At 56.3% G+C, this 27,626-nt stretch overlaps 1 protein-coding gene across 2 annotated transcripts in view; it reads left to right on the top strand.

Moving 5' to 3' along the window:
- The window catches only part of BCL11B (BCL11 transcription factor B), a 91,082-nt gene extending 73,663 nt beyond the window's left edge, over positions 1-17,419 (top strand). For both annotated transcript variants that reach the window (XM_008154783.3, XM_028130054.2), the window contains one exon: positions 15,381-17,419. In XM_008154783.3, the coding sequence (XP_008153005.1) occupies positions 15,381-17,419 (2,039 nt within the window). The remainder of the gene's footprint in view (positions 1-15,380) is intronic.
- Positions 17,420-27,626: the final 10,207 nt, after the last annotated feature.

The raw sequence follows: 27,626 nt of genomic DNA, 5'->3' as shown, positions 1-27,626 counted from the left end.
TTGCTTTGTGCTCAGGTTGGAAGGTCGGAGGACAGGTGGCTGGCGTGGCAGCCCGGCCACCGGCCCCACGCTTTCCCGATTTCACATCTTCTCCATCACGTTTCGGAGAATTCAGGTGAAGCCCAGATGCTCTGTGTACGGGGACATCCGTGTTCCTCGCACATGTCCCGTCTTCGTGGGAACTCGTTGGATTTACAGTTTATGGGGCCGTCGTGATTGGCACAGACCACCAAAGCCCACCGTAGCGGCCTCGTTTCATGGACAAGCGTTGTGGCCAATAAAACGGCTGGCTCTCACCGGCTTACCGGGTGGATTGGGGTGGCTGCAGCGATGGGGAAGTGACAAAATGCTTTGATTAGTCAGCGAGCTTCTTGAACAGGAGGTTAAAAACTCATTTTAGATTTGGGGCTTTTCAAGACAGATCCCCTCTGAAATTTGGCCAACGGGATGGGAAGCAAAATAATCCCAGACTTGATTAAAAAGTGGTGAGAGCAAGCCCTCGTGCCGATCTGGACGGAGCGTCTGTGAGCCGCGGGGTTTGTGAATGCGCGTGTCTGCCTATTGTTTCTGCACTCAGCTCCACGGGTTGCGTTAGACGTGGGCTTCATCACTTATTTTATGTTTCAAAGGGAAACATTCTTGCAGGAGAGGCTGGGGAGAGGACCGGGGGCAGGTCGCCCCGCTGCAGCCGGAATCCGAGTTCCCCCGCACGCACGTTGTGGTGCCAAGCCGATGCTTATTATTCCCCCAGAAAATAATGTTCCTTTTTTTCCTTTTTTTTTTTTACTTGCTTTTAACATTCTGCCCCTGGCATCTGTTCAGGCATTGTGGACGAACGGAGCCTGTGTTCTGACAATGGGTTAAAGCAAGCACTTATTGAAAAGCATTCTCTACTTAATTACATTTCCTTCTTCTGGAAGCTATTTTAATTTTTTTTATAATCACATGTTAATTGTGTATTAGCGGGGCCTTTCTGATTAGTTGAAAACATAATGAAACCTTTGTAAACAACACAGAGAGGAAGAAAGGGGAGCGTGTGAAGCAGAGACAGTGGGGATGAGCCGGTTCTCCAAGAGGCCGGGTGACTGCCGTGCTGGCCGCCAGGGAGGGGCGGGAGCTGGACCTGGAAGTCCCTCTCTTGAGTGACAGCTGCCCTAATGGCGAGGGTGGGACCACAGCTACTCATCAGTGCAGGAGCGGGGCGGGCTCCTGAGTGGCCCCTCTCCGCCTCCTCCCTCCTAGCCCCACTCTGCTGTCATTCATTCATTCATTCATTCATTGACTTGTTCATTCACTCATTCATTCATTCACTCACCCTCTCAGTCACATTCTCAGCAATCACTAGCTTCCTCTGCTGAGCGCTGTCTGGATACATGCTTTAGCCTCTCAGGATGGGTTAACCCCATTTGCTCAGAGTGGGAGCAGGAGAATCAGCTCTGTCTATCAGTCCTGGGACCCGGCCCCATTGTGGCTCTGAAGTCCCCGTGTCCCTTCCCACCCAAACTTCAGCAGGTTCCGGAAGAAGGAGGGTGGGTAGGGCCCTGGGGCCCTGGGGCTGGGCCTGTGAGTGTGCTGGGGGGTCCGCAGGCAGGCAGGCAAGGTGAAAGCCCACTGCTCTCCCCAGAGCGTGCGGGCATTGCTTTGTTTTCCGCCTTTTAACAGCTTGACCGAAAGCAGCAGCCCCGGTTTACGATCCCCAGTGTGGGGGGAAGGCCCCCCGAAAGCCCTGCTCTGCTCCCCCTTCCCAGGCTGGCCTGACAGGAGCTCGCAGCTCCCAGGCCGTTATGAGGGAAGCGTGGCCGGGGCGCGCACAATGAGAGTGCTACTGTGTGCCGAGCGCCAGGTCCACGGTGCGCGCTCCAAGGAACCGCGGCCAAGACAGCGCCGGGAACCGCCGCCAAGCCAAACACACGCACCCGGCCGGCCGCGCCAGCTCACTTCTGCAAATAGGGGGGAAATGGACTTTCTGATTTGGAGTGTTTCTCCAGCGGAGAAGAATCACTCCAGTGATTGTTCTAAAAATACTCTGGAGGAGGCACGTTCTCGGAGGCCTTGGGATTCTGAGCGGCCCTGAATCGTCCCTTTTATGTCATCTCTGCGGATCGTGTTAAAGAAAAAAATTGACTAAGGCTTGCGTGGTCATCCTCCCCGCACCCCCTTCCCCTCCCCCCGCGTAAGTGTGGCTGCCGCCTGAGAGTGGCGTACGCAGCAGAAATTGTGTTTTTATCTGTCTGACTTCAGGAAGGAGATTTGGGTTTGCGTCTCCTGCAGCCACTGTGGCAAGACTCACATCTGAGCAGCTGAATCTAGGGCAGCCCCTGCCCTCCCTGCCTTGGGGGCCCAGCCCAGTCTGCAGGGAGGTGTTTTGGTGGTGGCCGTGTCGGGGGCGCGGCCACAGCTCCTGCTCCTGCTCCTGAGCCTGCGCAGCCTGGCTTACCCTGCTTAAGGCTCAGCTCCCCAGGAGGCCCTGCTCCACAGCTCCGGGCACCTCTGGAATTCAGATGATTGCTGTAGCGATGAGATAGACTGGGATTCCACAGTTCGTTCATTTGCCAAAAGTAAATGATGTCAGCACCCCCCGGCCCCCCGCCCCCGCGCTTCCCCGTCTCTCAGTTTCTCTCCACCCTCCATCTCCACCCCTTCTCGCTCTCTGCCTTACCCCCAGTTTGGAACATTTCTCATGCAGTCTGTTCTGCAGGGTCAAGCTGAAGTGCACACAGGAGCCCAGCACGGTGCAACCCCAGCACTCGGCTTTGGGGCTGGGTGGTTTTGGTTACATGCTGTCTCATGGCACCCCGGCCTCTACCCCCTCGGTGCCAGCAGCACCCCCTCCCGGGTGGCATCAAAACCGTCTTAGCACATGGCCCCAAGTCCCCGGAGGGCAGCGCGGGCCTCAGTGGAGAACCGCTGGTCTAGCCTTCTATTCCTCCCGAACTTACCACCAGTGAAAGGCCTGGGAAGCAGTAATAGTAGCCTCTAGTTTTAGGTTGACAAACAACCAATAATAACAGGGTGGATCAAAGGGCGTGGAAATTGAGGATGAATCCCCAGTGTTGAATTTTGCCCCCAAAGTGTATTTTAAAAAGAAGTCCAGGACCATCCTGGTTTGAGGGTTGACCAGGTGTGGCCGATTGGGGGGGTGGGGTGGCGGGGGGATGGGGTGGCCTGTCTGACTCAAAATGGCCAGGCAGGGTTGTGGCCAGAGTTCACCCCTTCTAATAATCAAGAAGCTTTTCTTGAAAACATTTCCTGTGCTGAGCTTATAAGGCAAATCTCCCAGGATTAGGTAACTGATGATATTGGTGAATGGACACTTTTGAGGAATTTGCCAGTATTCTGGGCAACATATGTTAGGACTTCATTGCCCTCCCTCCCTCCCTCTCTCCTTTCCTCCCCCTCGTTCTCTTCTCTTCCCTTGGAGGATTTTTACCGTGTGAGGAAAGGGACCTCGCCTGCTCGCAGGCAAGCGCCTCGTTTTGATGACATACGCTGTAACCATTTGCTAGGATCCTATTCTGTGGCTTCACGCGTTGACTCATTATGGGCGCACCCAGCAGGGTCAGGTGCCAGGTGCCATTTCATCCACCAGCAAGCCCATCTTTGGAGAAATCTAGAATTGGGTGGTCAGCGGGTTTTGTGCTGGGCTTTCTTGGAACGCCGCGTGGCCAAGTATGCGCGTGACAGCGTGAGAGTGATTCCCTGGGCTCAGCCAAAACCCATGCTTCCGCCGGCTTCTCCGCCAGCTGGCGGCCCAGCCAGCCTGGAGGTGCTGCGGCCATTCGGAACTCACAGGACTCCCCTTCCCCGGGGCCTGGGCCTCCCTGGTGCAGATCCTGCAGTCAGTTTGGGCTGCAGCCCCCAGCCCCCATCCTCCTGGAGCGGTCCCCTCCTCTTTTGTTACCAGCACAGCCTCCCGCCCCTTGGCGTCGCTGCTGCGTTCATCTGCCTTCTGGGGGGGAAGGGATGGTGGAGTGGGCAGTGCCATGAGAACCAGCTGGCGCAGTCCCTGTGGGCCATGGGCAGGAGCCGCTGGGCCACCCAGCCACCCTGCTGGGCTCACGGGTTTTGGAGGGGGCACCATGTTGTGAGCACGGGTGTGATTCTCTCCCCACCACCTGGTGTGTGCGTGCATGTGCTAGCACATGCGTGCACACGCACACCCCCACACCCCGCCCCCCTGCATGTTTGTGTGAACCCGGGCGGGGGTGGGGGAGCTGGGTTTCTGTTTCCTGTAACCTCCCATGGCTGTCGGCACATCTCCGGATGCTCCGGCTTCCTAACACCGGGCAGCTTGGCCGCGCGGCGGGCCCGGAAGCTCCGGCGCTGTGAGCGGCGCCTGGCGAGGGTGACCATCGCCCGGCTGCCGGCGGCTGGAGGAAGCTGGCACCGCGGCAGAGGCGCAGCGCCGCGAGTGCCGCAGGTTTTTTCATATGGAAATGTGAAATAATGGGGTGATTAAATAGAGCTGTATATTAAAGTACATCTGACATTAGAATTACCATAATGTGCTGTAGCCTTAGGCTGAGTACTTTATTTGCCATCTGCGTAGGCCCCAAATCCCCCGGGGAAGCGCTAAAATATTCTGAATAAACTCAGCTCGAGTTCTTATTGAGAGTAAAATACCATTTGTGGCACGTCGTATTGATTCGTCTTAATTGTGGTGCAGAAAAGAACAGTCACTGGCTGATGACTTCTGTGCTTGGTGACAAGCTGGCTGGAGTGACGCGCACGCTGCCGTTGGTTAACCTGGGCGGGCCGGGCGGGCACCTCGGCTCTGGACGGGAGATGTGCCACCGCGGGCACAGCTGGGGCTTGCTGCCAGCCCTGCCCTCCTGGGGGGGGGGCGCCCATCGGGGGCACAGGAGGTTCCTGCTGTGCCTCTTCTCCCCACCACCGGCCCAGGGTAGCCCTCGAGGGGCCGTGGCCTCTGTCTGTGCCCCTGGTTGGAGAGAGGTGCTATGCAATCTTAAGAAAAAATAAAACTGAAAAACGAAAAGGAAAAGACATATCCCACTCGCCCTGGCAAACGCAGGCGCGGCTGGCTCCTGGCTCGTGGGGGAGGGACCCGGAACGGTCCCCGCAGCCCTTTGCGGGGAGGCGCCTGCGACGCATTAAAGATAAATGAGTCATCGGCGGGAAAACACGCCGCGATCCGCACGCACCCCCCCCATTCACAAGGTCCGGTTTTTACCCCGTAATTGCCCATCATTATACACGATTTAAATATTCAAACATTCTCCACAAAGCTTGGGCCAGCATGTTTTTATTACAGATTCAGAACAAGGGAATAACCTTTAACTTCAGAGACAAATGAGACAAATTTACAAGTGCATGTCTGCTGTTTTCTTGTGTTTTATCAATCCCCGCGGACCGGAACACTTGGGCTGTAATGCCACTCAGAACAATATACATATATTACTACTTGTTTGTGGTGCGTCCGTAACGAGTCCCCTTTGCATTAGCGGACGTACAGCGCGGGGGCGGGGGCTCTCGGCAACGTCAATTATCTCCTCGGAGCTAAACGTACACTCCATTAACACGAGATTTACTGCCCCTGCAGTCCTTCTTGGGGGGAATGTGGAGATTTGTGTGGGTTAAGGAAGGGAAGGGCGGAGGCCTGCCTGGGAAGGGAGTTATGAACGATGCGGGGGGGGCGGGTGGGTGAAGGGGGTGGGAGGGGCCAGACTTCCTGTGTGCGCACACACCCTGCAGCCCTCTCCGCCCCTCTTGCCTGCTTATTTCTTAATTCACTCAGTTTCCCATGAAGTGATAAGGAGGGTTGGCTCTGTGCTTTCTGCCCCGTTCTCTGCTAAATTCCTGCCCCCAGAGTCCTAGAATCTACCTTTCAGAAAACCCCGTATTTGGGGGGTTGGGGTGAGGGGAACAGAACCCTCAAACACACTGGAAAAGGTAGGGCCTTCTCAGGGATGCCAGGCTGAAGGGACTCCGACGATGCATCCCGTGATTCCAGGGAGGACGTATCATTTCCAGCAGATCCGAGTGCCTTATGCGAAGGGGGAAACTCTATGAAGATGCTCTAGAGCAGCGGTCGCCCACCTTGCGGGCCTCACGCACCATCCGTGGCCCGCGGGCCACCGGTTGGTGACCGCTGATCTAGAGAAACAGGCCTAGTTTTTCGAGAATGCCGTACACGAGTTACCGCATTTAAAGCCGCTCCGTGTGTCCTGCCCCCGGCTCCCCCATCTTAGTGGCAAACACTGCTGTTCTCACCCCGCCCCCCCGAAGTACCCCGCGGTCAGCGACGTTGCTTTGTTGCAGCCTGAACTGCACACCTGGTCTGACCACAGAACCGAGCAGTTGACAGCGAGCCTGGGGAAGTCGGGGTGCACAGCGCCTGCAGCTGCGGTTCCGTTGTACTTCTTGCCTGTGTCGCTAAGAAGCTGCTGGACCGCCCCGTTCCTGAAGGTGGCTTCCCGGGGGTTAGGCTGAGAGGCCGGGTGGGATCGTTGAGCTCCCGGGAGGGTAACGTCGGAGCCTCCCTGGAGGGCAGTGATCCTCCTGGGTCGGGTTTGAAGATCCCGCTGTGTTTCCCGCCCTCCCGTTTCATTTCTCCGGGCCTACTGGGCGCGCCATTTGGGAGGAGTGGATCGGGTCTGAAGCGCTCTCCACGGCGTGCACCTCCATCCTTCTGCTGCACCCAGATCTCCTGACACCCAACAGTTGATGACTCAAGGCGTCTTGAGTGTGGGCTCGAAAACCTTCCTTCTCCCCCTGTGCTAGAATTGACGCGATGGAATGTGATCTGCTTCCAGCTGATCCCAGAGCCTCCTCAGGCTCATCCCAAACCCGTTTCAATCCCACCTCCAGTTCCTCCCGACTCCAGGATCCCACCTCCACGCCTCTGTTCACGCGGGTTCCCTGCCAGGCAGGCCCTTCTCTGCGCCACAGACTCATTCCCCCTGAACTCCGTTTCGGGGCCTCCTCCTGGGAGGAATCCTCTGACCCTCCCCGACTGCTGGTCTCTCCTTCCTCTGGGTCCTGGACCACGTGGCACACCCTTACCGGTGACTGGTGGCCTGGCTCCCACGAGGCCCCTGTGGCCGCGTTAGCCTCTTGCCCTTGACCGCCGGCTCCGTGGGGCAGGCAGACGCTCGTTTCTGGTCCCTGCGCCCAGCACAGGGCCTGGCACTTGGTGCGTTCGTGGAGCAGAGGTCGGAGGGCGGGAAGAGCACATGTGTGAGTGGGGTGGAGAAGGCCCTTCACCTTTGCTACGACGGTGCAGCGGTTTCTGGGGTGCCTCCCGTTCCCCTCCCCGCCTCATCTCGCAGCAAACAGACGTGCTGCCGGTGAGCCCAGGCGCCTTCCATGTGCTCTCGCCGGGCCTCCCACCCTGCCTCTCGGGCCTGGTCGGGCAGGTGCCGTTGTCCCTGTGTCCGGCCTGACCTCACTGCACACGGGGTTTCCTGCCTGCCTCCCGCCCAGGTGCTCTGAGCTCACCCCGCAGGTCCTGCTCTGCCTTAGAGCCCCGTGTGTCCACGGCTTAGCCCACCCCGCTCCCAGGCCCGCCTGTGGCCTGGAGGGGCGGGTCACGCTGGGCCTCTGGCAGCTAGTACCCAGAACGTGGGACTGGATGGACGAGGAGTGAGTGAGTGAGTGCACGCAGGAGAAAGGCATGTCCCTATGTCCCTGGAGCACGTGGGCACGCTCAGCTCTCCTCGGGTCCACTCACTTCCAGGAACGCCTTTTCGGCTGGAGGCGGGATTCACGGGTGTTTCTGTGCACAGCTGGCCGTCGGGGGGTGGGGGAGGACGGCAGGGCTTTCGGTTGAGGCTTTGATGAGGGCTGAGGGCCCAATCCCCCACCTGAGCTGACTCCAGGCATCTGAAGCACAAAGCTCTCCTCCGCCACACAGACACAGGGCGGGGGGAGGGGGGGGGCGTGAAGGGACTCCCCACAATGCTGAGGCTAAGCGAGGTTTCTTCACTGTGTGAGGCCGCTTCCCTCTCGGCCAAGGGACCCGTGCGTTTCCTGCAAGCCCGCAGCTGCCATCGCTGCCCCCACGCTGTTCACGCGCAGCGGGAGTGGCTGCCTCGGGCCCCTCCTCAGCGCCCCCTGTGGCAGACTTTGCCGTGGCAGTGGAGGGGGCAGCCAGGTGTGCGCCTGGGCTCAGACCCCGCCCTGGGCTCAGACTGGGTGGTGTGACCTTGGGCCCCTCCCTTAACTGGGACGAGCCTTACTTCCAGAACTTCCCCACAAAATCTGGATTCAAACCCATGCCCCAAAGTCGCTGTGCGTGTCCACCTGAGATGCCCACACTGGCACGTGCAGGGTGGATGTGAGTTGAACACACCAAAGTCAAGGGCAAAATTGACCGTGTGTATGGCGATGAGTATCCGGCAGCATTCCCAGAATGCTGTGGGAGGAGCTGGGCTAAGCCTGGCCTGGGTCTGAGGAGATGTTGAGGGGAGGGAAGGAAAGGCAGGTGTCCAGGCGTTGGAATGGCAGGTGCACGGACGTGTGAAGGAGCACAGCCCCGAGGAGAGGGCCGCGAGGGGGAGTGGCCGGGCAGAGATGGGCAGCGAGTCTGGCGGGATCCCGAAGGCGGGGTGCCCGGGCTTCCTCCAGGGGAGCAGGTGCCATTTGCTCTGTGATTTGGGCCGATCGCTGGCCTGCTCGCCCCCTCTGCCCAGGGCAGCTGCAAGGTGGGCCCTGGCGGTGGCCTGGTGTTCGGTCTGCCTGGAGTCACCCGGGATCCCGGCATGCTCAGGTGGTGGGCACGCAGCCGGTGAAGAGCGTGGGCGTGCCACGTGGGGCCTGTGCCTGGCGGGGCCGGGAAGTGGGGCCGTTCGTTCGTTGAGGGCTGAGCTGGAGCTGGCCTCGCCGGGAAGGCAGACGGGAGCTGGGCCGGTTCACCCAGACCTGGGCAGATGACCTTACCCCGATGGCGATGACTTCAGCGACACAGACCTCGGGGGAGCGGACAGACACCCCCCTCCCTCACACAGGCCCCTGACAGTTCTGAAGGACGTGCTGGTGGCCCGCGTCGCAGCCGTGGACAAGACCTGATCGATCCCTGTCCGCAGGGAGCTGGAATCCGGCCCAGACAGAGTACATTTCAATAAATAACCCGAGACCCATCTTGCGGCCTTGAGCAACTTACTTATGGTCTCTGCGTGTCCTTTATTGCTGCCGTAAATGGTCACAGCGTGCCGAGTGACCCCGAGGACAGAGCGGGGTGATGCAGGTCAGAGGAGGCCCAGGGCAGGTCTGGACCCTCCGAATCCTGCCAAGCCCTGGCATTCTTCCTCCCAGCGATTGGTACTGTCTGCCTCAGGCACGGGGGGAGGGGTGTGGGCTCTGTCAGCTGAGGCTGGCCCCGCACTCCATCACCCGGGACATGGTGCTGCCCCCAGTGTCCCCGGCACCAGCACCCACCAACACAGGGCAGCGATTGCTTGTCCGTGACATCGTCGGCGCGATCTCGCCGCGTTCTTGAAATTCCAGCCCAAAGCATCCCGTCTCCACGTTTTCGTTAGCACCTGGGCTGGAGGCAGAGGTCAACGCCAAGGCGCACGCAGCTGTGTCGTACGCCACCAGGCCCCCCGGGCTCAGGGGAGCCCCGGCCCGCCCCCTGCTCCTCTTGACCAGGCTGTCCGGCGTTGCGGCCTCACGCTCAGCAGCGCACCGTTTCCTCCTCGCACCCTCACGTTGCTCGTCTGTGAAATGGCGCTGCTGACAGGTCTGACCTCGGGGTTGTGGGGAGCCTCGTGTGAGGCTGACGGCTCTCAGCCGGGGCCGGCGTGTGGTGAGGCTGTAACAATGGCTTATTGTCCCTGCTGTGCTGAGGCGTCCCCGGTGCCGCCTCCCTCTGCCAGGCCGCCTTGGGTGGAACGCATTCAGAACAAGCGGCGATGGTCAGAGATTCCCTAGACGTTCGTGTTCAGAAATAACACAAATATGAAACGTACCGAGATCCCCCCCCCCCGCCCAAAAGTTGCCGGGGGACGTTTTCTTTCTGGGGTCCTGAGAGGGGAGATTGTTTTTAAACTTCCTAGGAAGGGGTCTCCCCACCGAAGGGGGAGTAGTGATGCCAATGGCTACCACTTGGGACTGTGGAGATAGCGATGCTCGCTGTCCTAGATTCCCAGGAGGATGGGGGGGGGGGGGGTCAGAGACCCCGGCCCTTTCTGTGGGCACTGGGCACCGTGGCGTCCAGCGAGGGGAAGGGGCCTGCCCCAGGGGCCCCGGGCCCCAGCTTCCTGCTCCTGACCCGGCTGCCTGGCATCTCACGGCCCCTCCACCAGGTGCTGCGTGGCATGGTGTGCCCCTCAGGCTCATCCGCTCTGAGAAAGGTCTCCCTCCCCGCCAGGGGCCGGGCCTGTGGGGGAAGCGGATTGGGTCCCATCAAAGCACCGTCGATGCCCTTCCCTGGGAGGACGCACAGGGCCTCTCTCCACTGTTTCCGCCGGGAAACAGGCCCCGGCACGTGTGAAGGGAGTGACCGGTGCCTGGGTGGGGCTGTGTGCTGAGCAGCAGCAGGAGCCGGGGGCCGGAAGCCTCCCCCGGCTGGCGGCGGGCCTCTGCCGTCCTGAGCTCCATCCCGCGCCAGCAGGAATGCAGCCCTGGCCTGGCCTGGCCTGGCCTCCCCCGACACCGTGTGAGCAGCAGGAAGCGGCCGGTGCACGTGCCAGACCCGCTGCAAAACGCTGTGCACGCTGCGGAGGGCCCGGCCCCACGGCCGCCGGCCCCGTGGCAGGTTCCCATGTGGGCCTCCGGCTTCTGGAGGACAGGGCCGCGTGAGTCCCAGGCCCTGCAGGCAGGCTGCCCTTCCAGCGGGGTGGCTGGGCCTCGGGGGGAGACGGAAACTCAGCTCCCCGCGATGGCCTCTTCCCCGAAGGACTCCAGTCCAGGTGTGTGTTTTATTGACGGCCCCGATACCTTCATGGGTACTAGTACAGTCACTGGCATACTGACGAGGAAATTGTTTAAATGCTCATTAAAAACACACACACACCTTAAGAGCCCTGTCCGGTTTGGCTCAGTGGATAGAGCGTTGGCCTGTGGACTGGAGGGTCCCCGGTTTGATTCTGGTCAAGGGCACATGCATACCTGGGTTACAGGCTCCATCCCCAGTGAGGGGCGTGCAGGAGGCAGCCGATCAGTGATTCTCTCTCATTATTAATGTTTCTATTTCTCTTTCCCTCTCCCATCCTCCCTTGAAATCAAAAGACCTAAAACTTTAATACAGAGGGCGAGTAGTGTTTCTTTGCCGGAGTCCAGTTGGGTGTCCGTCTGTTCACATACAAAATGATGTTTCCTCAACGTAAGTTTCGGCTTCCCTGGAACTTCTGTGCATTAGGTGGGCGGCATGAGAATCCCTCGCGCGTTTTATTCCTGCCAGGGCTACACCGGGAGGCATCCCAGGAACACCCAGCGCCGGGTCCGAGATGGACAATAACAAACGAGCCCTGGCCAGTGTGTCCAGTGGTTAGAGCACTGGCCCGCGCACCGAAGGGAGGCAGCCAGTTGATGTGTGTCTCTCACATCAATCTCTCTCTCTCTCTCTCTCTCTCTCTCTCTCTCTCTCACTCTCCCTCCCCCCTTCCTCCCACCCTTACATTCTCTCTGAAAAGCAATGGAAAAAGATACCCTCAGGTGAGGATTAACAAGACAAAGAAAAAACACCACCACACGAATCATGCAAAGCCCCAAACCCGAACATCTGCATGGCAGCGGGGACTTCTATAGGGTGTGTCCACGTACTGGGACCTGCTTGGCCGCCCTCCCCCCCAGGTGTGTTGTTCCCATTCTACTGATGAGGAAATCGAGGCTCAGCGCGCTTAAGGACCTGGTTGACTTCACTGTGCTGGGAAGGTCGAGGCAGAGGTGTGAACCCACACTGCTTGCTCATCGCCGAGAGGTCACGGAGGGTTTTGAACTTGAGAAAAACACGGGGGCTCCCTTTAGAGCCCGCAGAGCGAAGAGGATCCAGCGTGGACCTTAACAACGTGGGAGGAAGGAGGAGGAGGGAGGGAAGCGAGGAAAAGGCGGGCCCTGGGCGCTGGCCGCCAAGCCCGAGGTGGCGCTCCCAGGCCCGCCGACACGTCCGGGTCTGCAGGCCGAGCCTCACGCTGCTGCCCAAGTCACTTGAGAATAGTCCAGGCATCGCCCTGCAGCTGGAACCTCAGCGCCCAGTGGGAAGTGCGTCCTGGCTGGGCCACTGGCGGGGTCATCACCTGTGGAGGCTCCGGGCAGGTGGCCCTGAGCTCCAGGACGGGGTGCCGGCGAGGAAACCTCTGGTCCCCCCGGGGGGGGGGGGAAGGGGCGGCCCTCTCCCCCCGGGTCTGCTGCTGCATTTGCGAAGGAGCCGTCCATGACTGTGCGCCGCGAGGTTCCGGATAGAAAAACGCTCCGCGTGGCTCTCGAAGACTTTCTGACACTTTCGTTCAGTTCTTCAGTGCGAGCGCCCCAGTGCTCAAGGCGATGGTAGGCAGGAGCTCTCCGTGAGGTGGGAATACGGAAATGAACATTTTCTGAAAAAAGAAGGGGGGGGAGTTGTCAGGGAGGGCCAGTGAGGGCCGGAGGGCTTTAAAGTCGGAAGCCGTCGGGTCCTGGGAAGGCCAGCGCCCGGGTGAGGGTTGCCAGGGGAGGAGGGAAGTCCAGGAAGCTAAGCCGTTTCCGGGTGCAGGGAAAGAAAGAGCTCACCCCGGCGTGACGAGGGGCCCAGAAACCCGACTTGAGGGCTACACCCGATGGTGAAGGACGGCAGGTACCTTCCTCCCCAGGCCGCGCCCAGGGAGAGATTTAAAGGGCCTTCCCCTCCGGTTGTCAACGAGAAGTGGAACCAACCGTCTGAGCTGGTGGGGACGTGTGGCTACACGTTCCCCAGCAGCTGCCATTTTGAGTTTATTTTTTAAAAAAATGTTTTAATCGGCCATTTCGGCTGCAGAGCCTGCCTCGGAGTTCTGACTTTTCTTTGGCTAGCTATAGAACTTTCTAGAAAATGCGTGGCCATCAGAGCAGGAAACAGGAGTGCCCTGGAGATACCCAAGGAAATGAAGATGAAGAAAAGGGAGAGTGGGGGAAGGGAGGGGTCCGCTGGTGCTGTGACTCGATGAATGGCCGAAGCCCAGGTGACGGGCCCTTTAATTTGAAGCCCTATGACCTTGTGGGGTGTGGCCCTTCCTCTGTGCTATTAGCTCTTGATTGATCTGCTTCTTATTTATTACTTATTTATCCTGCTCCAGAAGAGGGTTTGAGGAAGACTCTATAACTACGGCCTCTGGCCCGCTCTCCCGTGAGTCTGCAGGAGGTAGCGAGTTCCGTCTCCCACGGAGAGTAACTAATAAAGCGAGGCTGGGAGAGGGTGCCTCCGAGGGAGCGGCACTTTCTGTCTAGCTGAGTGGCATGCAGAAAGGGGGTGCTGTGAGGCCTCGCACCCCCACATGCTTCCTGGGGCCTCGGGAAGGTCCCCCACCGCTTTCCAGGTGGGCACGACTCTCCTGGGGCCCCAGAGTGAGGAACGGAGGCACCCAGACGCCCTGGGGGAAGGAAAGCGTCTCGCTCACAAGTCCTCCTTGCGCTGTTCAGAGCGAGGGGAAGCTGAATTTCAGAGTTTCTCTTTCCTTTCCGTCCTCCCTCCCCAGCCGTCTCCTCACCGCCACACGCGCAGACGCGACAGAGGAGACGAGAGGGAAATGATCCCGTAGGACAGCAAACCCGCAAAGCTGGCCTCGCTGGCCGGGGTGGGGTTCTGGCCCCGTCGGCTCTGTGGCCTGGCAGAATCGACCCCTGCGCCCTGGCCGGCCTGCTTTTCTGCGACATCACACACCCTGCGTGGCTGGGGAGGCCCTGGCCCCCCGGGAGTCGTCAAGCTTAACCTACCGGCGTGGAATTGGCGGCATTGGGTCCGAGTCCCTTGGTTTTGACCGCTGAGGGTGCAGCCCCCCGGAAATATAATTCATGGGTGGAAAACAAAAGCTGAATCTCTGTACAGGATTTCAGTCCTTCAATGGACCAGGGCAAGTGGTGGTGCGGGGGGGGTGGGGGGGCTGGCTTCCTCCCTGGGCACCCCGCTGTACCTCCCATCAACCGACTAACATGGGTTCTGGTCACCAGCACGGTTCCCGTGTTTCATCAGCATGCGGGTCTCCCAGGTTCAGGGGAGGCGGGGAACACAAGAGGGGTCCTTCCGGGTCGCGGCTGTGATGTCCTGTTCCCCGAGCAGATCTGACCGGTGCGTGGGAAGCAGTAGGACAGGCGGCAGCCTCACCTGCAGGTTGAGGGGGGCAGGCTCTGGACGAAACGTTCGGCTCCACGACCGCCCCCGTGACGGACAAGACTCCCCCCTCTGGCTCAGTGCCGTCAGTGTCTGTGACAGTTTGTACCCAGTGCTCCCCGTCTCCCCCCAGAGCCAGTCTGTAGCAAACCCATGCCTGCCGCCATTGCTCCCGACTGCTGAGGTGGGCCTGACCTTCTTCCATGCGGCTCACATCCTGGCAAAGGACTTCATGTAGGCCAGTGGCCCCTGGAGGCCGACCCCACACTGTGGTTATGGTTAGAGTGTATGTGAGGCCACGGAGGGGCAGCTGTTACACAGCAGTGATCTTCATAACACGCTAATGCCTTCTGCGCCGGCGTGTCCACGGTGAAGTTGGATAGCGCTTTCTGCGCGGATGCTGATATAGGAAACCCTAGAATTTCCTGGAGTTAAAATCCCAAACAATGCAGCCGTTTCTCTTAAAAAAGTCTTTGCAAGGTGATTCCGTCTGACTTGCCTTCTTAGAACTTCCTTGGAGCCAGTATTGCCTAATCAGTGGCTCTCAAAGGCAGGGGAGGGGGGGGGAGTTCAGTTTTGCCCCCCAGGGGACAGTTGGCAATGCCTGGAGAGATTTTTTACCTTAGTGACGGGGGGTGGGGGTGGGCAGCGGGGTGTAGAGGCCGGGGATGCTGCTGAACATCCCACAGTGCAGAGGGCAGCCCCCAGGACAATTATTGGGGTCTCAGTGTCAGCCATGCCTAGGTTGACACCCCCACCCCCTCCAGAGAGTGGCCGGTGTGGGCAGGGCACCTTTCTGCAGTCCAGCCTTGACATCGTCCCCGTTGTTGGAGTCGGGCATTCTCACAAACATCTCACCCGGCTTGTGAGCGGACGCGAATAAGGGTACCTCTCCTTTAGGGGCGCAAACTGAGGCCAATGGAATCGGATTAGCTGAGGTCCTGTGGCCGGTCCGGGCTGTGCCAGGCCGCCTGCCCCCACAGCGGGCTTCTTCAGCCCCCAGCCGCCTGGGGACGCCTAGGGCCTGGCCCGAGGATCGCCACCCTGCGGGCCTCCGGGTCAGTGGCCCCGCGGCAGGCACCCACCCCCGCGCCGCTTCTCACGCTGTCTTCTCTGCCTTTCTGTCCGTGTGTCTCCGCAGGTAAAGATGAGCCTTCCAGCTACATTTGCACAACATGCAAGCAGCCCTTCACCAGCGCGTGGTTCCTGCTGCAGCACGCGCAGAACACGCACGGCTTCCGCATCTACCTGGAGCCCGGGCCGGCCAGCAGCTCCCTCACGCCGCGGCTCACCATCCCGCCGCCGCTGGGGCCCGAGGCCGTGGCCCAGTCCCCGCTCATGAATTTCCTGGGCGACAGCAACCCCTTCAACCTGCTGCGCATGACGGGTCCCATCCTGCGGGACCACCCGGGCTTCGGCGAGGGCCGCCTGCCCGGCACGCCGCCGCTCTTCAGCCCGCCGCCGCGCCACCACCTGGACCCGCACCGCCTCAGCGCCGAGGAGATGGGGCTCGTCGCCCAGCACCCCAGTGCCTTTGACCGAGTCATGCGCCTGAACCCCATGGCCATCGACTCGCCCGCCATGGACTTCTCGCGGCGGCTCCGCGAGCTGGCGGGCAACAGCTCCACGCCGCCGCCCGTGTCGCCGGGCCGCGGGAACCCTATGCACCGGCTCCTGAACCCCTTCCAGCCCAGCCCCAAGTCCCCGTTCCTGAGCACCCCGCCGCTGCCGCCCATGCCCCCCGGCGGCACGCCGCCGCCGCAGCCGCCCGCCAAGAGCAAGTCGTGCGAGTTCTGCGGCAAGACCTTCAAGTTCCAGAGCAATCTCATCGTGCACCGGCGCAGCCACACGGGCGAGAAGCCCTACAAGTGCCAGCTGTGCGACCACGCGTGCTCGCAGGCGAGCAAGCTCAAGCGCCACATGAAGACGCACATGCACAAGGCGGGCTCGCTCACCGGCCGCTCCGACGACGGCCTCTCGGCCGCCAGCTCCCCGGAGCCCGGCACCAGCGAGCTCACGGGCGAGGGCCTCAAGGCCGGGGGCGACTTCCGCCACCACGAGAGCGACCCGTCGCTGGGCCACGAGCCCGAGGAGGAGGAAGAGGAGGAGGAGGAGGAGGAGGAGGAGCTGCTGCTGGAGAACGAGAGCCGGCCCGAGTCGAGCTTCAGCATGGACTCGGAGCTGAGCCGCAACCGGGAGAACGGCGGCGGCGTGGCCGGGGTGCCGGGCGCGGGCGGCATGGGCGGCGCGGCCAAGGCGCTGGCCGACGAGAAGGCCCTGGTGCTGGGCAAGGTCATGGAGAACGTGGGCCTGGGCGCGCTGCCGCAGTACGGCGACCTGCTGGCCGACAAGCAGAAGCGCGGCGCCTTCCTGAAGCGCGCGGCGGGCGACCCGGGGGACGAAGACGACGCGGGTGGCTGCGGGGACGCGGGCCCGGGGGGCGCCGTCAACGGGCGCGGCGGCGGCTTTGTGCCGGGCGCCGAGCCCTTCCCGGGCCTCTTCCCGCGCAAGCCGGCGCCGCTGCCCAGCCCGGGGCTCAACAGCGCGGCCAAGCGCATCAAGGTGGAGAAGGACCTGGAGCTGCCGCCCGCCGCGCTCATCCCGTCGGAGAACGTGTACTCGCAGTGGCTGGTGGGCTACGCGGCGTCGCGGCACTTCATGAAGGACCCCTTCCTGGGCTTCACGGACGCGCGCCAGTCGCCCTTCGCCACGTCCTCCGAGCACTCGTCCGAGAACGGCAGCCTGCGCTTCTCCACGCCGCCGGGGGACCTGCTGGACGGCGGCCTGTCGGGGCGCAGCGGCACGGCCAGCGGCGGCAGCACGCCGCACCTGGGCGGCCCCGGGCCCGGGCGGCCGAGCTCCAAGGAGGGCCGGCGCAGCGACACGTGCGAGTACTGCGGCAAGGTGTTCAAGAACTGCAGCAACCTGACGGTGCACCGGCGGAGCCACACCGGCGAGCGGCCTTACAAGTGCGAGCTGTGCAACTACGCGTGCGCGCAGAGCAGCAAGCTCACGCGCCACATGAAGACGCACGGGCAGATCGGCAAGGAGGTGTACCGCTGCGACATCTGCCAGATGCCCTTCAGCGTCTACAGCACCCTGGAGAAACACATGAAAAAGTGGCATGGCGAGCACTTGCTGACTAACGACGTCAAAATCGAGCAAGCCGAGAGGAGCTAAGCGCACGCGCGTGCGCGCGCGGGGCCGGGGGGCCCCCCCGCCGCCGCCCCTCCGCCCCTGTACAGTGGAACCGTTGCCAAGCGACAGAATGCTGACCTGACACTTGCCTCCGTGTCACCGCCACTGAGCACCCCCGCGTGTCCCTGGGGCCCCGGGGAGGCGGCTCTCCAACCTAACCTGTGTCTGCGAAGTCCTAGGAAACCCGAGGGTTGTTAAGGCAGTCAAAATTGTGGAGCCTTTTAACTGTGCAATAATTTCTGTATTTATTGGGTTTTGTAATTTTTTTTTGGCATGTGCAGGTACTTTTTATTATTATTCTTTCTGTTTAAACTCCTTTTGAAAGATTTTGTTGGGTATCCATCCCTTCTTCATTTTTTTTTTTTTTTAAAAAAACAACCACCGAGTAGAAGCCTGAGCAATGACTCGCAAGCAATGTGGAGGGAAGCATAGCTTTTAAATTATAATTTGGGAGGGAGGGCGCTGCTTTTTTGAAATTTAAGCTAAGCATGTGTAATTTCTTGTGAAGAAGCCAACACTTAAATGACTTTTAAAGTTGTTTACTTTTTTACATCCCCCCCCCCTTTTTTTGGTCCTGAAATAAAAAGTGGCATGCATTTTTTTTGGGGGGGTGGTGGGGTGGGGTGGGGTGGGGAGTGGATGTACAGCGGATAACAATCTTAAAGGTGTAGCACTTTGTTTCAGAGTTGGAGTGGAGATGTCGCACTGATGATGTCCTGAGAAACGGGGGCCTTTTCTGTGTTGGTTTCAGCCTTTCCATTAATAACAGGGGTGAACTTGGCGTGGTGGGGGAGAGGCCCCCCCAAACTCTGCCCACTGCCAGAGAAACAGGAGTTTTTGAGGGCTACCCCGGGGAACGGCCCCGGAGGATTCTAAAATTGTGCATTACCAGCAGACACTACCCCCTCCTTGAGATGGAGGTGTACCCTGGGATGCTGTCTTAGCCATTTGCCACAGAACAGGCTGACATGGGCTGAGGGTACCTTTTTTGGGGTCGATGGTGGTGACCTGCAGGGACACAGAAAGGAAGAAACCAGCCGAGTTCTTCCAGACTTCTTCTGGCTTGCCAGCTTCTCTCTCTCTCTCTCTCTCTCTCTCTCTCTCTCTCTCTCTTGTTATCACCCCACCACGAAAATCCCAAGTCCCACGTTGCTGCCCATGACAGTGATGATGGATCATTTCTCAAGCAGACAAGTGCCCTGATGGTGACGAGAGGGACGTTAGCGTTCTCATTTCATGCACACGTGACATTCTAAGGACCGGGGCGGGGGTGGGTGGGATCTTGCGAATTTCTGTCCCCTTTCCTGGGAAAGCAGGGGAAGAGGTCGGTGCCAAGGTGCCCAGCACGGCTTCCCTTTTTTCTCATTCCCGTTCGGTTGGAAGGTACTAAACCCACGAGATTAGGTGTTTGAATTCTGTTGACCCGCACTTTAAAGCTTTTGTTTGCATTTAAATTAAATGGCTTCTAAACAAGAAATTGCAGCATATTCTTCTCTTTGGCCCAGAGGTGGGTTAAATAAGGGACGACTGAGATTGAGTGTCAGTGTTGCTAAGCGTGGCATTCACAATACTGGCACTATAAAGAACGGGATAAAACGATAACTTATTGGACAGTTTCTCTACTGCCATTCGATTTGATGTGAGTGCCTTGAAAACTGATCTTCCTATTTCAGTCTCTTGAGACAAATGCAAAACTTTTTTTTTTTTTGAAACGAAAAGACTTTTTAAAAAACGTAAAACAAGAAAAGTACATCCTTTAGACACAAACAAAGCCACGTTTTACTTTAAGTACAATTTTTAAAAAAAAATATCCCGGTTGAAGATAGAGGACATGAAAATGCCATCAGACCCAATCAAATGAAGACATAAACCCAGCACAACCTTGGACATACAATTGCTAGCTGACCGGTCCTCAGCCCCTTTTTGTTTGTGGGACAACGCTGCTTAGAATGGAGTGGAGGTGATTTACTGCTGAATTAAAACTCAAGTGACAAGTTGATTTCGTTGAATGAAAAACAACACAAAAACAATTCAGGAACAATGGCTGATTTTTTTTCTAAAGGTAAATTTAGTGCACTCTGTCTTAAAAATACGTTTACAGTATTGGATACATACAAGGGTAACAAAAATTGTGTGTATGTGTGTTGGAGAGGTCATTTCTTCCCCCTCCCCCCCGCCCCCCAAAGTTTTGCTTAATAGGTTATAAAAGATGCCACAGAGGCTGCGTGTATATTGTTTTCTTTCGGTGATGGGGTTTTAGTATATATTATATATATTAAAATTTCTTGATTACTGTAAAAGTGGACCAGTATTTGTAATAATCGAGAATGCCTGGGCATTTTACAAAACAAGAAAAAAAAAAAAACCTTTTTTCTTTTCCTTGAAAACGTTGCAGTAAAATTTAAATGGTGGGTCTATAAATTTGTTCTTGTCACAGTAACTGTAAAGTCGGAGTTTTAGTAAATTTTTTTCTGCCTTGGGTGTTGAATTTTTATTTCAGAAAAATGTATAGAAACTTGTATTTGGGGATTAAAAGGGGATTGCTACACCATGTAGAAAAAGTATGTAGAAAAAAAAGTGCTTAATATTGTTATTGCTTTGCAGAAAAAAAAAATCATTTCTGACCTGTACTTATTTTTCTCTTCCCACCTCCCTCTGGAATGGATATATTGGTCGGTTAATATGATGTAGGCACTTGCTGTATTTTTACTGGAGCTTGTAATTTTTTAACTGTAAGCTTGTCCTTTTAAAGGGATTTAATGTACCTTTTTGTTAGTGAATTTGGAAATAAAAAGAAAAAAAACAAAAACAGGCTGCCATAATATATTTTTTTAATTTGGCAGGATAAAATATTGCAAAAAAAAATTTGTATGTTCAGTCCTATTGTACAGGAGAAAAAGGGTTGTTTGACAACCTTGGAGGGAAAGAAGCAACAGGAAGTCGTGAGATGCTTTGGTTCACAATCATTTGAGCTGTGTGTGTTTTTGACGGGATCGGCCCACACAGAGACGTGCTGGAGCCAGGCCTCCCTCCGAACGCCTGGCCCTTGCACCCAGGCCCCTTGGTGCGGCCCCAGCAGACCCACGGGCAATCCATTATTCCTGTTGAGTGGAGAAACCAGCTTTTGTAAAGGGTTCCCAGCGTCCTCCCTTTCTCTAAGAGGCCACCTGTAGGGGTCAGTGTAGAGAGAGCGAGTGAGCATCTTCCGTCTCCAGGGTCCCCGCCGTGGCCATCACCACCACCACGTCTCCCGCCCCGGAGAGCAGAAAGAAATGCAAACTGACCTTCCTCTAGTCCCTGACAGAACCTTACGCAGAAAGCGTCTGCAAAGGAGCTGGCCCATCAGCTGCGCACAGGTGCCCTGACCCGCTGTAGAGACCAGCGCCAGTGGGATTTCAGGAGGGAGCCCCTGGCAGGCAGGACCCCGCATTCCAGGAGGGGCTTGGCCTGTTGTCCTTGTCTGCTCTGCTGCTTCTCTGTCCGGAAGCTACATGCCCTCCGTTTCCGAACGCCTAGGGCCTGGGATGGGCCGGTGCCTTCCCCACCTCTCCCTCCCCATTGTCTTCTCCATCCTCCACCGCGGTTGGTCCTTTATTTGTTTTCATTTCCATTTAATTTATTTTTCTTTCTCCCTCTCTGTCCCTTCCCTCCTCTCTCTCTCTCTCTCTCTCTCTCTCTCTCTCTCTCTCTCTCTGTAAAGCCAAGTAGCTTTAAGATGATAAAGTGGTAGATTTTTGGATGAGGGAATAATACATTTAAAAAAATACATATATCAGGAAGCCATTTTTTATTTCAGGAACTGTAAGAAACCATTATTTCAGGTTATGAAAGTATAACTAAGCATCCTTTGGGGCAATTCTTTACCAAATGCAGAGATTTTTTTCTCTTCTGGGAGCTTCTCTGCTTAAATTCTCTCTCCTCCTTGCGACTTACCTTGGCCCCGGGGAGGAGAGGGGAAGGGAATGGGCGGTAAAGCTGAGGGGTCAGCTTCCTACCTGCTTGACCCCGAGCCCCGTGGGCGGCCCTGGGAGCCTCCCAGGCGACCCTCCCGTAGTGAGAAACGTAGCCGGCTCTCCCCAGCTCACACCCAGTCACCAGAAGCCAGGACTAAGCCATCCCAAAGCACAAAGATTGTGTCCTCCGTCCACCGACGGCAGAAAAAAAAAAAAAAGAGCATTTTGCTTCTTCCATGTTCCGAAAGCCAACTCTGCAGGAGATGACCGGGTGGGAGAGGCCCCGGCCTGGGCGACCCAGCCCACCGCAGGCTGGTTTCCACACTGCCAGGGCGTGGTTCCACGCTGCCCCGAATAGGAACCTGCCACTTGCCATTAGAGGGTCTGTCGTGGGGAGAGGGGGAGGCTGAACCGTGAGGAGAGGGCGAGAGGGAAAGGAAGTCGGCCTTTCTTCCCGGCTCAGGGCGGCCGGGCGACGTGGTGTCGAACCCAGGCGACCTCGTGATTTTGGTGCTCTTTGTACCCCCCCCCCCCCCCCCCCGCCCCCTCAAAGCCAAGTTCCATTGATTTCAGTTTGCATTTGTATTGGCGAGGCGAACTATTTTTATTGCCTTTTTCTATTACTTATTGTATGAGCTTTTGTTGTTTACTGGAGGTTCTGTCTTTTGCTACAAGTTTGAACTATTTATTGCTTGGTATGGGTGCCCTGTTTAAGAAACGGGCACTTTTTTTTTTTTTTAATTATGGAGAAAATGTTGAGATGACAGGAGGTCATTTCAATATGGCTTAGTAAACTATTTATTGTTCCTTTGATTCTCTGTACAAGATTTTGGGCCTCTTTTCCCCCCTTAATGTCACGATGTTGAGTTCAGCATGTGTCTGCCATTTCATTTGTACGCTTGTTCAAAAACCAAGTTTGTTCTGGTTTCAAGTTATAAAAAATAAATTGGACATTTAACTTGATCTCCAAACCTTGTCCTTGGCTGTGTCTTTTCAAGGTGGGGGATGGACAGCTGATTCCCAAGGGCGAACTGAAGGTCTTTCTCCACTTTCCTCCCGACCCAAGCCCTCCCCCCTGGGTCCGGGAAGACAGGGAATGATGGCTCCAGAGGTGATGGTCCTCTTCCTTTAACCGGGAACCGGCGTGTGGACAGTGGTCCTGGGTCCCGGCTGCTCGCTGGAACCTCCCGGGAGCTTTTAGACATCTTAGCGCCAGGCCTCAGCCCAGCCCAGTTTCCACTGGAGGCTCTGGAGGTGGGATCCTGGTTAGGCTTAGGGTTAGGGCATCAGTATTTTTGGAAGTGACCCAGGTGATTCTCATACACAGCCAGGCTTGAGAAGAGGGGATTTAGAAGAAACCACTGAGAAGGACAAGTCTCGGGTCCAGCTTAATTCAGCCAACATTGCCGGAACAGCCGGTGAGAGCCATCGGGCGAGGGGTCGAGGTGTCAGGAATGAAGGACATAGAGGCCCTGAATGGTCCTGTGCCCTTACTCAGGTCCCCTTGGGTTTCCCGTCGGTGAAGCAAGGACGTTGGCCTAGCATCTCTATCATCATGAGTTTTAACAAGTCACATAGGAGGACTGCCTGCCATTCCATGGTCCAGATGTCACCAGATTTGAGGACACTCTCTAGGGATAATCTCACTGATCCAGAGGGTCTTTCAGAAGGAAATAGCCTTTAACTTGGTTCTCCCTGGTCCGGTCCTGGGGGCTGACAGGATGGAGACGGGAGAAGGCACTGCTCTGCTAGGTTTCGGCCGCTTGGGCACAAAGGTACCTTTGGCTTCCTCCTGTGCATGGGAGAACACCCCCTCCCACCCTCCGACCCCCCGAGTGCAAAGGGATCAAAGATCCACTGCGTTCTTGGCCACTCTTCTTGGGTTTCCTGCTCTTCAAGGCACAGAGAACAGTCCACGCAAGTCACTTTGTGCAGATTCACAGGGCACCAGCCATGGACCAGGTGCCAAGCTAGGCGGCCCAAGAATCTTGGCAAGGAGACTTTGCAAGAAACATGCAAATACCAAGCCACGCGTGCTAAGACGGTTTGAGAAACCAGGGCAGCGTGTCCCTCTGTGTCCTGTCTTCACCCCAAACAAGGCCCCATTTGTCCAAGGCCATGTCCAACCACTGGAGGGACAGAAGGGTGATTTGAACTCCAGTGCCGAAATGGACTTGGTGCCACTCAGGGGAAGGCCTGCCCTGCTTCCCGGGGGCTGAGGGAATGAGAGTTCCCAGGGAGGAATTCCCTTCATTTCCACGGGTCCTGGGCTCCAAGTCTTTCCCTCGATGGCTTTCACATGCAGGTCTCTGAGCCTTTGTGCAAATAGCAGAATTGAAATGCCCTGTTGCTTTCTGATTGGCAAACACGGGGATGTGCTCCTTTGGGGAAGACTCTCCACCTTTGGGTTGGGGAGCAAACATCTAGATGGAGTACCCAAAATTGCTTGGGCTGAGAGTGCTAACACTAGTGAATGCCCGCCATTCACCCTCACAGCCCGCCCCTTCCCGCTGTTCTGAGAAGGCCAAGGTCGGAGGTTACACGTGTGGTCAATGGAGAGGCTCGATACAGTTCTCACCACAATCCCGTCAGTGACTCTGTGACCTCAGGTCAGTCCTTTCCCGCGTCGGGGCCTCAGTTTCCCCATCTGTGTAATGAAGAGTGAAGGCGATCTGAAAGGACTCAATCTGCCTTCACATAGTTGGACCCTGGGGAGAGGGCCCCGTGGGAAAACAGTAACCGAATTTGACGGGGATGTTGGTGTCAGAAATGTTCCCTATTCGGATTACAAAAATGGGGGTGAGCATGGGTTCTCGAACAGAAACCTCCCTGTTCTTGATGGCTGTCACTTGGAAGTCTTCAGCCACTTGGCAAGTCACAGGGTGTCCACCTTCTCCCAACAGCACCAGCCTGGGCTGGGGCATCAGAGCAGGCGGCTGAGCCCCTCACTCATGAGCGCTAAGTTCAGCAATTAAAGCTGGAAAACATTCCCCTTCTGCCCAGGAGAGGAAACTAGATGAACAGAACTTTTTAAATGTTAATGTGATGAAATGTATAATGAAACTCATGTAACTTTCAAACCAGGGAGGATGAAAATTCTGCCTTCCTGGTGTGCAGGCGAAGCCTTCGTTAATTGCCCGCACTGTACAGCCTTCAAAAACAATTTCATAGGATTCTAGCTACAGACCATTCCGGGTGCTCTAAAGCTGTCAGAACAGGGGGAGCTCAGAGCCTATGTCATTCCCAGAGCGAAGGCTGAGCTGGCTGCCAGGGCCGGGCACACAGGGAAGTCTTGGGCCTGGGCTTTGCTCCAAGCAGGTCCTTGCTCAGTCAGAGAAATGCATGCCGAGAAAAAGACTGTGGGATGGGCTAATGTGGGCAGTGAGAGGATTCTGGAAGATGGAGCAGCTAGTCAGCTGGGCAGAGGGCTGGTTAGGGAAATTTTGCTGCTCCCTGAAAGATGAGTAAAGAGTCACTGGGAAGATGAGGGCAGGCAAGGAAGAAATGGCATGTCTTGCAGAAGGTCTGACATGGGAAAATGCTTGGGTGTTGGAGAAACGCAGTGGAGAAGCAGAATCCTAGAGTTGGCTGGGACTCTAGTACCATCCCACCTAAAATAGGATTCTCTCCCAAACCCTAACGTATAGCATATCCATCCATCCATCCATCCATCCATCCATCCATTTATCCATCCATCCATCCATCCATCCATCCATCCATCCATCCATCCATCCATCCATTCATCCATCCATCCATCCATCCATCCATCCATCCATCCATCCATCCATCTATCCATCCATCCATTTATCCATCCATCCATCCATCCATCCATCCATCCATCCATCCATCCATCCATCCATTTATCCATCCATTTATCCATCCATTTATCCATCCATTTATCCATCCATCCATCCATCCATCCATCCATCCATCCATCCATCCATTCATCCATCCATCCATCCATCCATCCATCCATCCATCCATCCATCCATCCATCCATTCATCCATCCATCCATCCATCCATCCATCCATCCATCCATCCATCCATCCATTTATCCATCCATCCATCCATCCATCCATCCATCCATCCATCCATCCATCCATCCATCCATTTATCCATCCATCCATCCATCCATCCATCCATCCATCCATCCATCCATCCATCCATTTATCCATCCATTTATCCATCCATCCATCCATCCATCCATCCATCCATCCATCCATCCATCCATCCATGTATCTTCCTAGGGCAGTGGTCGGCAAACTGTGGCTTGCTAGCCACATGCGGCTCAAGAGCCGCGGTTTGCCGCTCTGTTGACTAATGAGCTTGCAGACCACTGGGATAGGGGCTTAATTACAAGGAACAACAACAGCCTGTAATTATTGGAATCGAGAATCTAGGTCAGTGGTCGGCAAACTCATTAGTCAACAGAGTGGCAAACCGAGGCTCTCGAGCCGCATGTGGCTTGCGAGCCGAAGTTTGCCCACCACTATCCTAGGGGAAGACTAGAGATGAATGAGGGTGGTGGGGTAGGTGGGAAAGGGTTCGGGGTTCTCTCTGGCATGGGAAGCTAGAGATGCCTACTAGTTAAATGCTGATAATACCTATCTCTCCAGGTTGTCAAGAGAATTCAGAGATAAATCCCTGCAACGCAATGGCACAGTGTAGCTACTAACAGCCTGCACTCAGGGTGCTAGCTGCCTGAGTTTACAGCTTAGCTCTGCTGCTTATGAGCTGTGGGATCTCAGCCCGATCACTTAACCTGGTTGTGCCTCAGTTTCCTCATCTGTAAAAGTGGTGATAATAATAGTGATGACCTGATGTAGATTGAATGTTTGTGTCTCCCCACATTTATATGTGGAAGCTCCCCCTCACCCCCCACCACCTGGTGTGATGGTATTTGGAGTTGAGGCCTTTAGCAGTAATCAGGGTTATGTGAGGTCATGAGGGTGGAGCTCTCATGATGAGATTAGTGTCTTGTAAGAAGAGGCTCCAGAGAGCTTGCTCTCTCCCACCCACCCCCTTGAATGCACAAAGACAAGGTCATGTGAGTACACAGTGAGATAGTGGCTGCCTACAAGCCAAGTGAAGGGAACTCAGAATAACACCCACCTTACTGGCACCTTGACCTTGGATTTCAGCCTCTATAATTGTGGGAAAATAAATTTCTGTTGTTCAAGGCCCACAATCTATAGCATTTTGTTATGGCAACCAAGCTGACTAAGACACTACCTCATCGCGTCGTGACAAGGACTCACTTCATTGCTACTTGTGAATGTGTCTCTGTATTCGGTGAACCAACCCCTCAGAAGACTCCGAGCAACTCTAACTGGGCTTAAAGTCAGGCTCTCCCCGGAGTTTGATCATGCTTATCAGCAAGGATTGCCCATGGGGCCATCCAGTTGTCTCACCTTAATTCCAGGTAGAACATCACAAGGCTGCACTAGAGAGACACTTAGCACAAGGTTCACTGTAATATGTTATCATTTGCCATCCATGGTCATTTCTAGGGCTGGCGACCAAAAGAATCTTTGTCAACCTAGTCATTCTCTCAACCATGGCTGATGAATCCAGCAGAAAACGTGTGAAAGATGTTTTCCCTGTGTTGTCTGACACACGTGGTGTTGTGTGTACCCTCTGAGCCCCGCAGTTCTATAGCCTTGTTCAGCTCATTCCATCATTCCAAGTTCTCTCCTGTTTGAAGGACTATCATGGATCTGGCTCTTTGGTGGTTTGTGATTTCAGATAGTGAGCTCATCCTTGTGGGTTTCCCCATCTGGATGGGTCTGATTAGTGATGGCGATAAAAATGTCCTTCAGAGCATTTCCTGGCTGCTTCTGCGGGAGTCTAGGGCCTTCAGTTGTCCTAGAAAGGGAGTGTAGACCTGGATCCCACCCCTGTGTGGTCCCAGGCAGGCCACGCTTCTTCATTGCTGCCTAGCAGGTGTAGTGTTCCTTGTCCTGTTTTTGTTGATGGTTGCAGCTCTTGAAAATCCCAGTTTTATGCAAGGGGCCCATTCCAGCTGCCCAGCCTCACATGGACTGATGCCAGAACTCTGGTTCCTAGTTTCATTTGTGGGTCTGAAACCCATGAGCTGTGGAATCAGGTCTCACCTCTCTGGCTTCCATTTCTCTTGCTTTCAGGGATTCCCTTTCTTTTGAGTTTAGACACACTCATACATGGATAATATATATAACTATATACCATATGAGTATATGCTATATAACTACATACT

The sequence above is a fragment of the Eptesicus fuscus genome, chromosome 5, assembly GCF_027574615.1.
Source record: "Eptesicus fuscus isolate TK198812 chromosome 5, DD_ASM_mEF_20220401, whole genome shotgun sequence".
NCBI lineage: Eukaryota > Metazoa > Chordata > Mammalia > Chiroptera > Vespertilionidae > Eptesicus > Eptesicus fuscus.
This window is presented reverse-complemented; position numbering and strand designations above follow the sequence as displayed.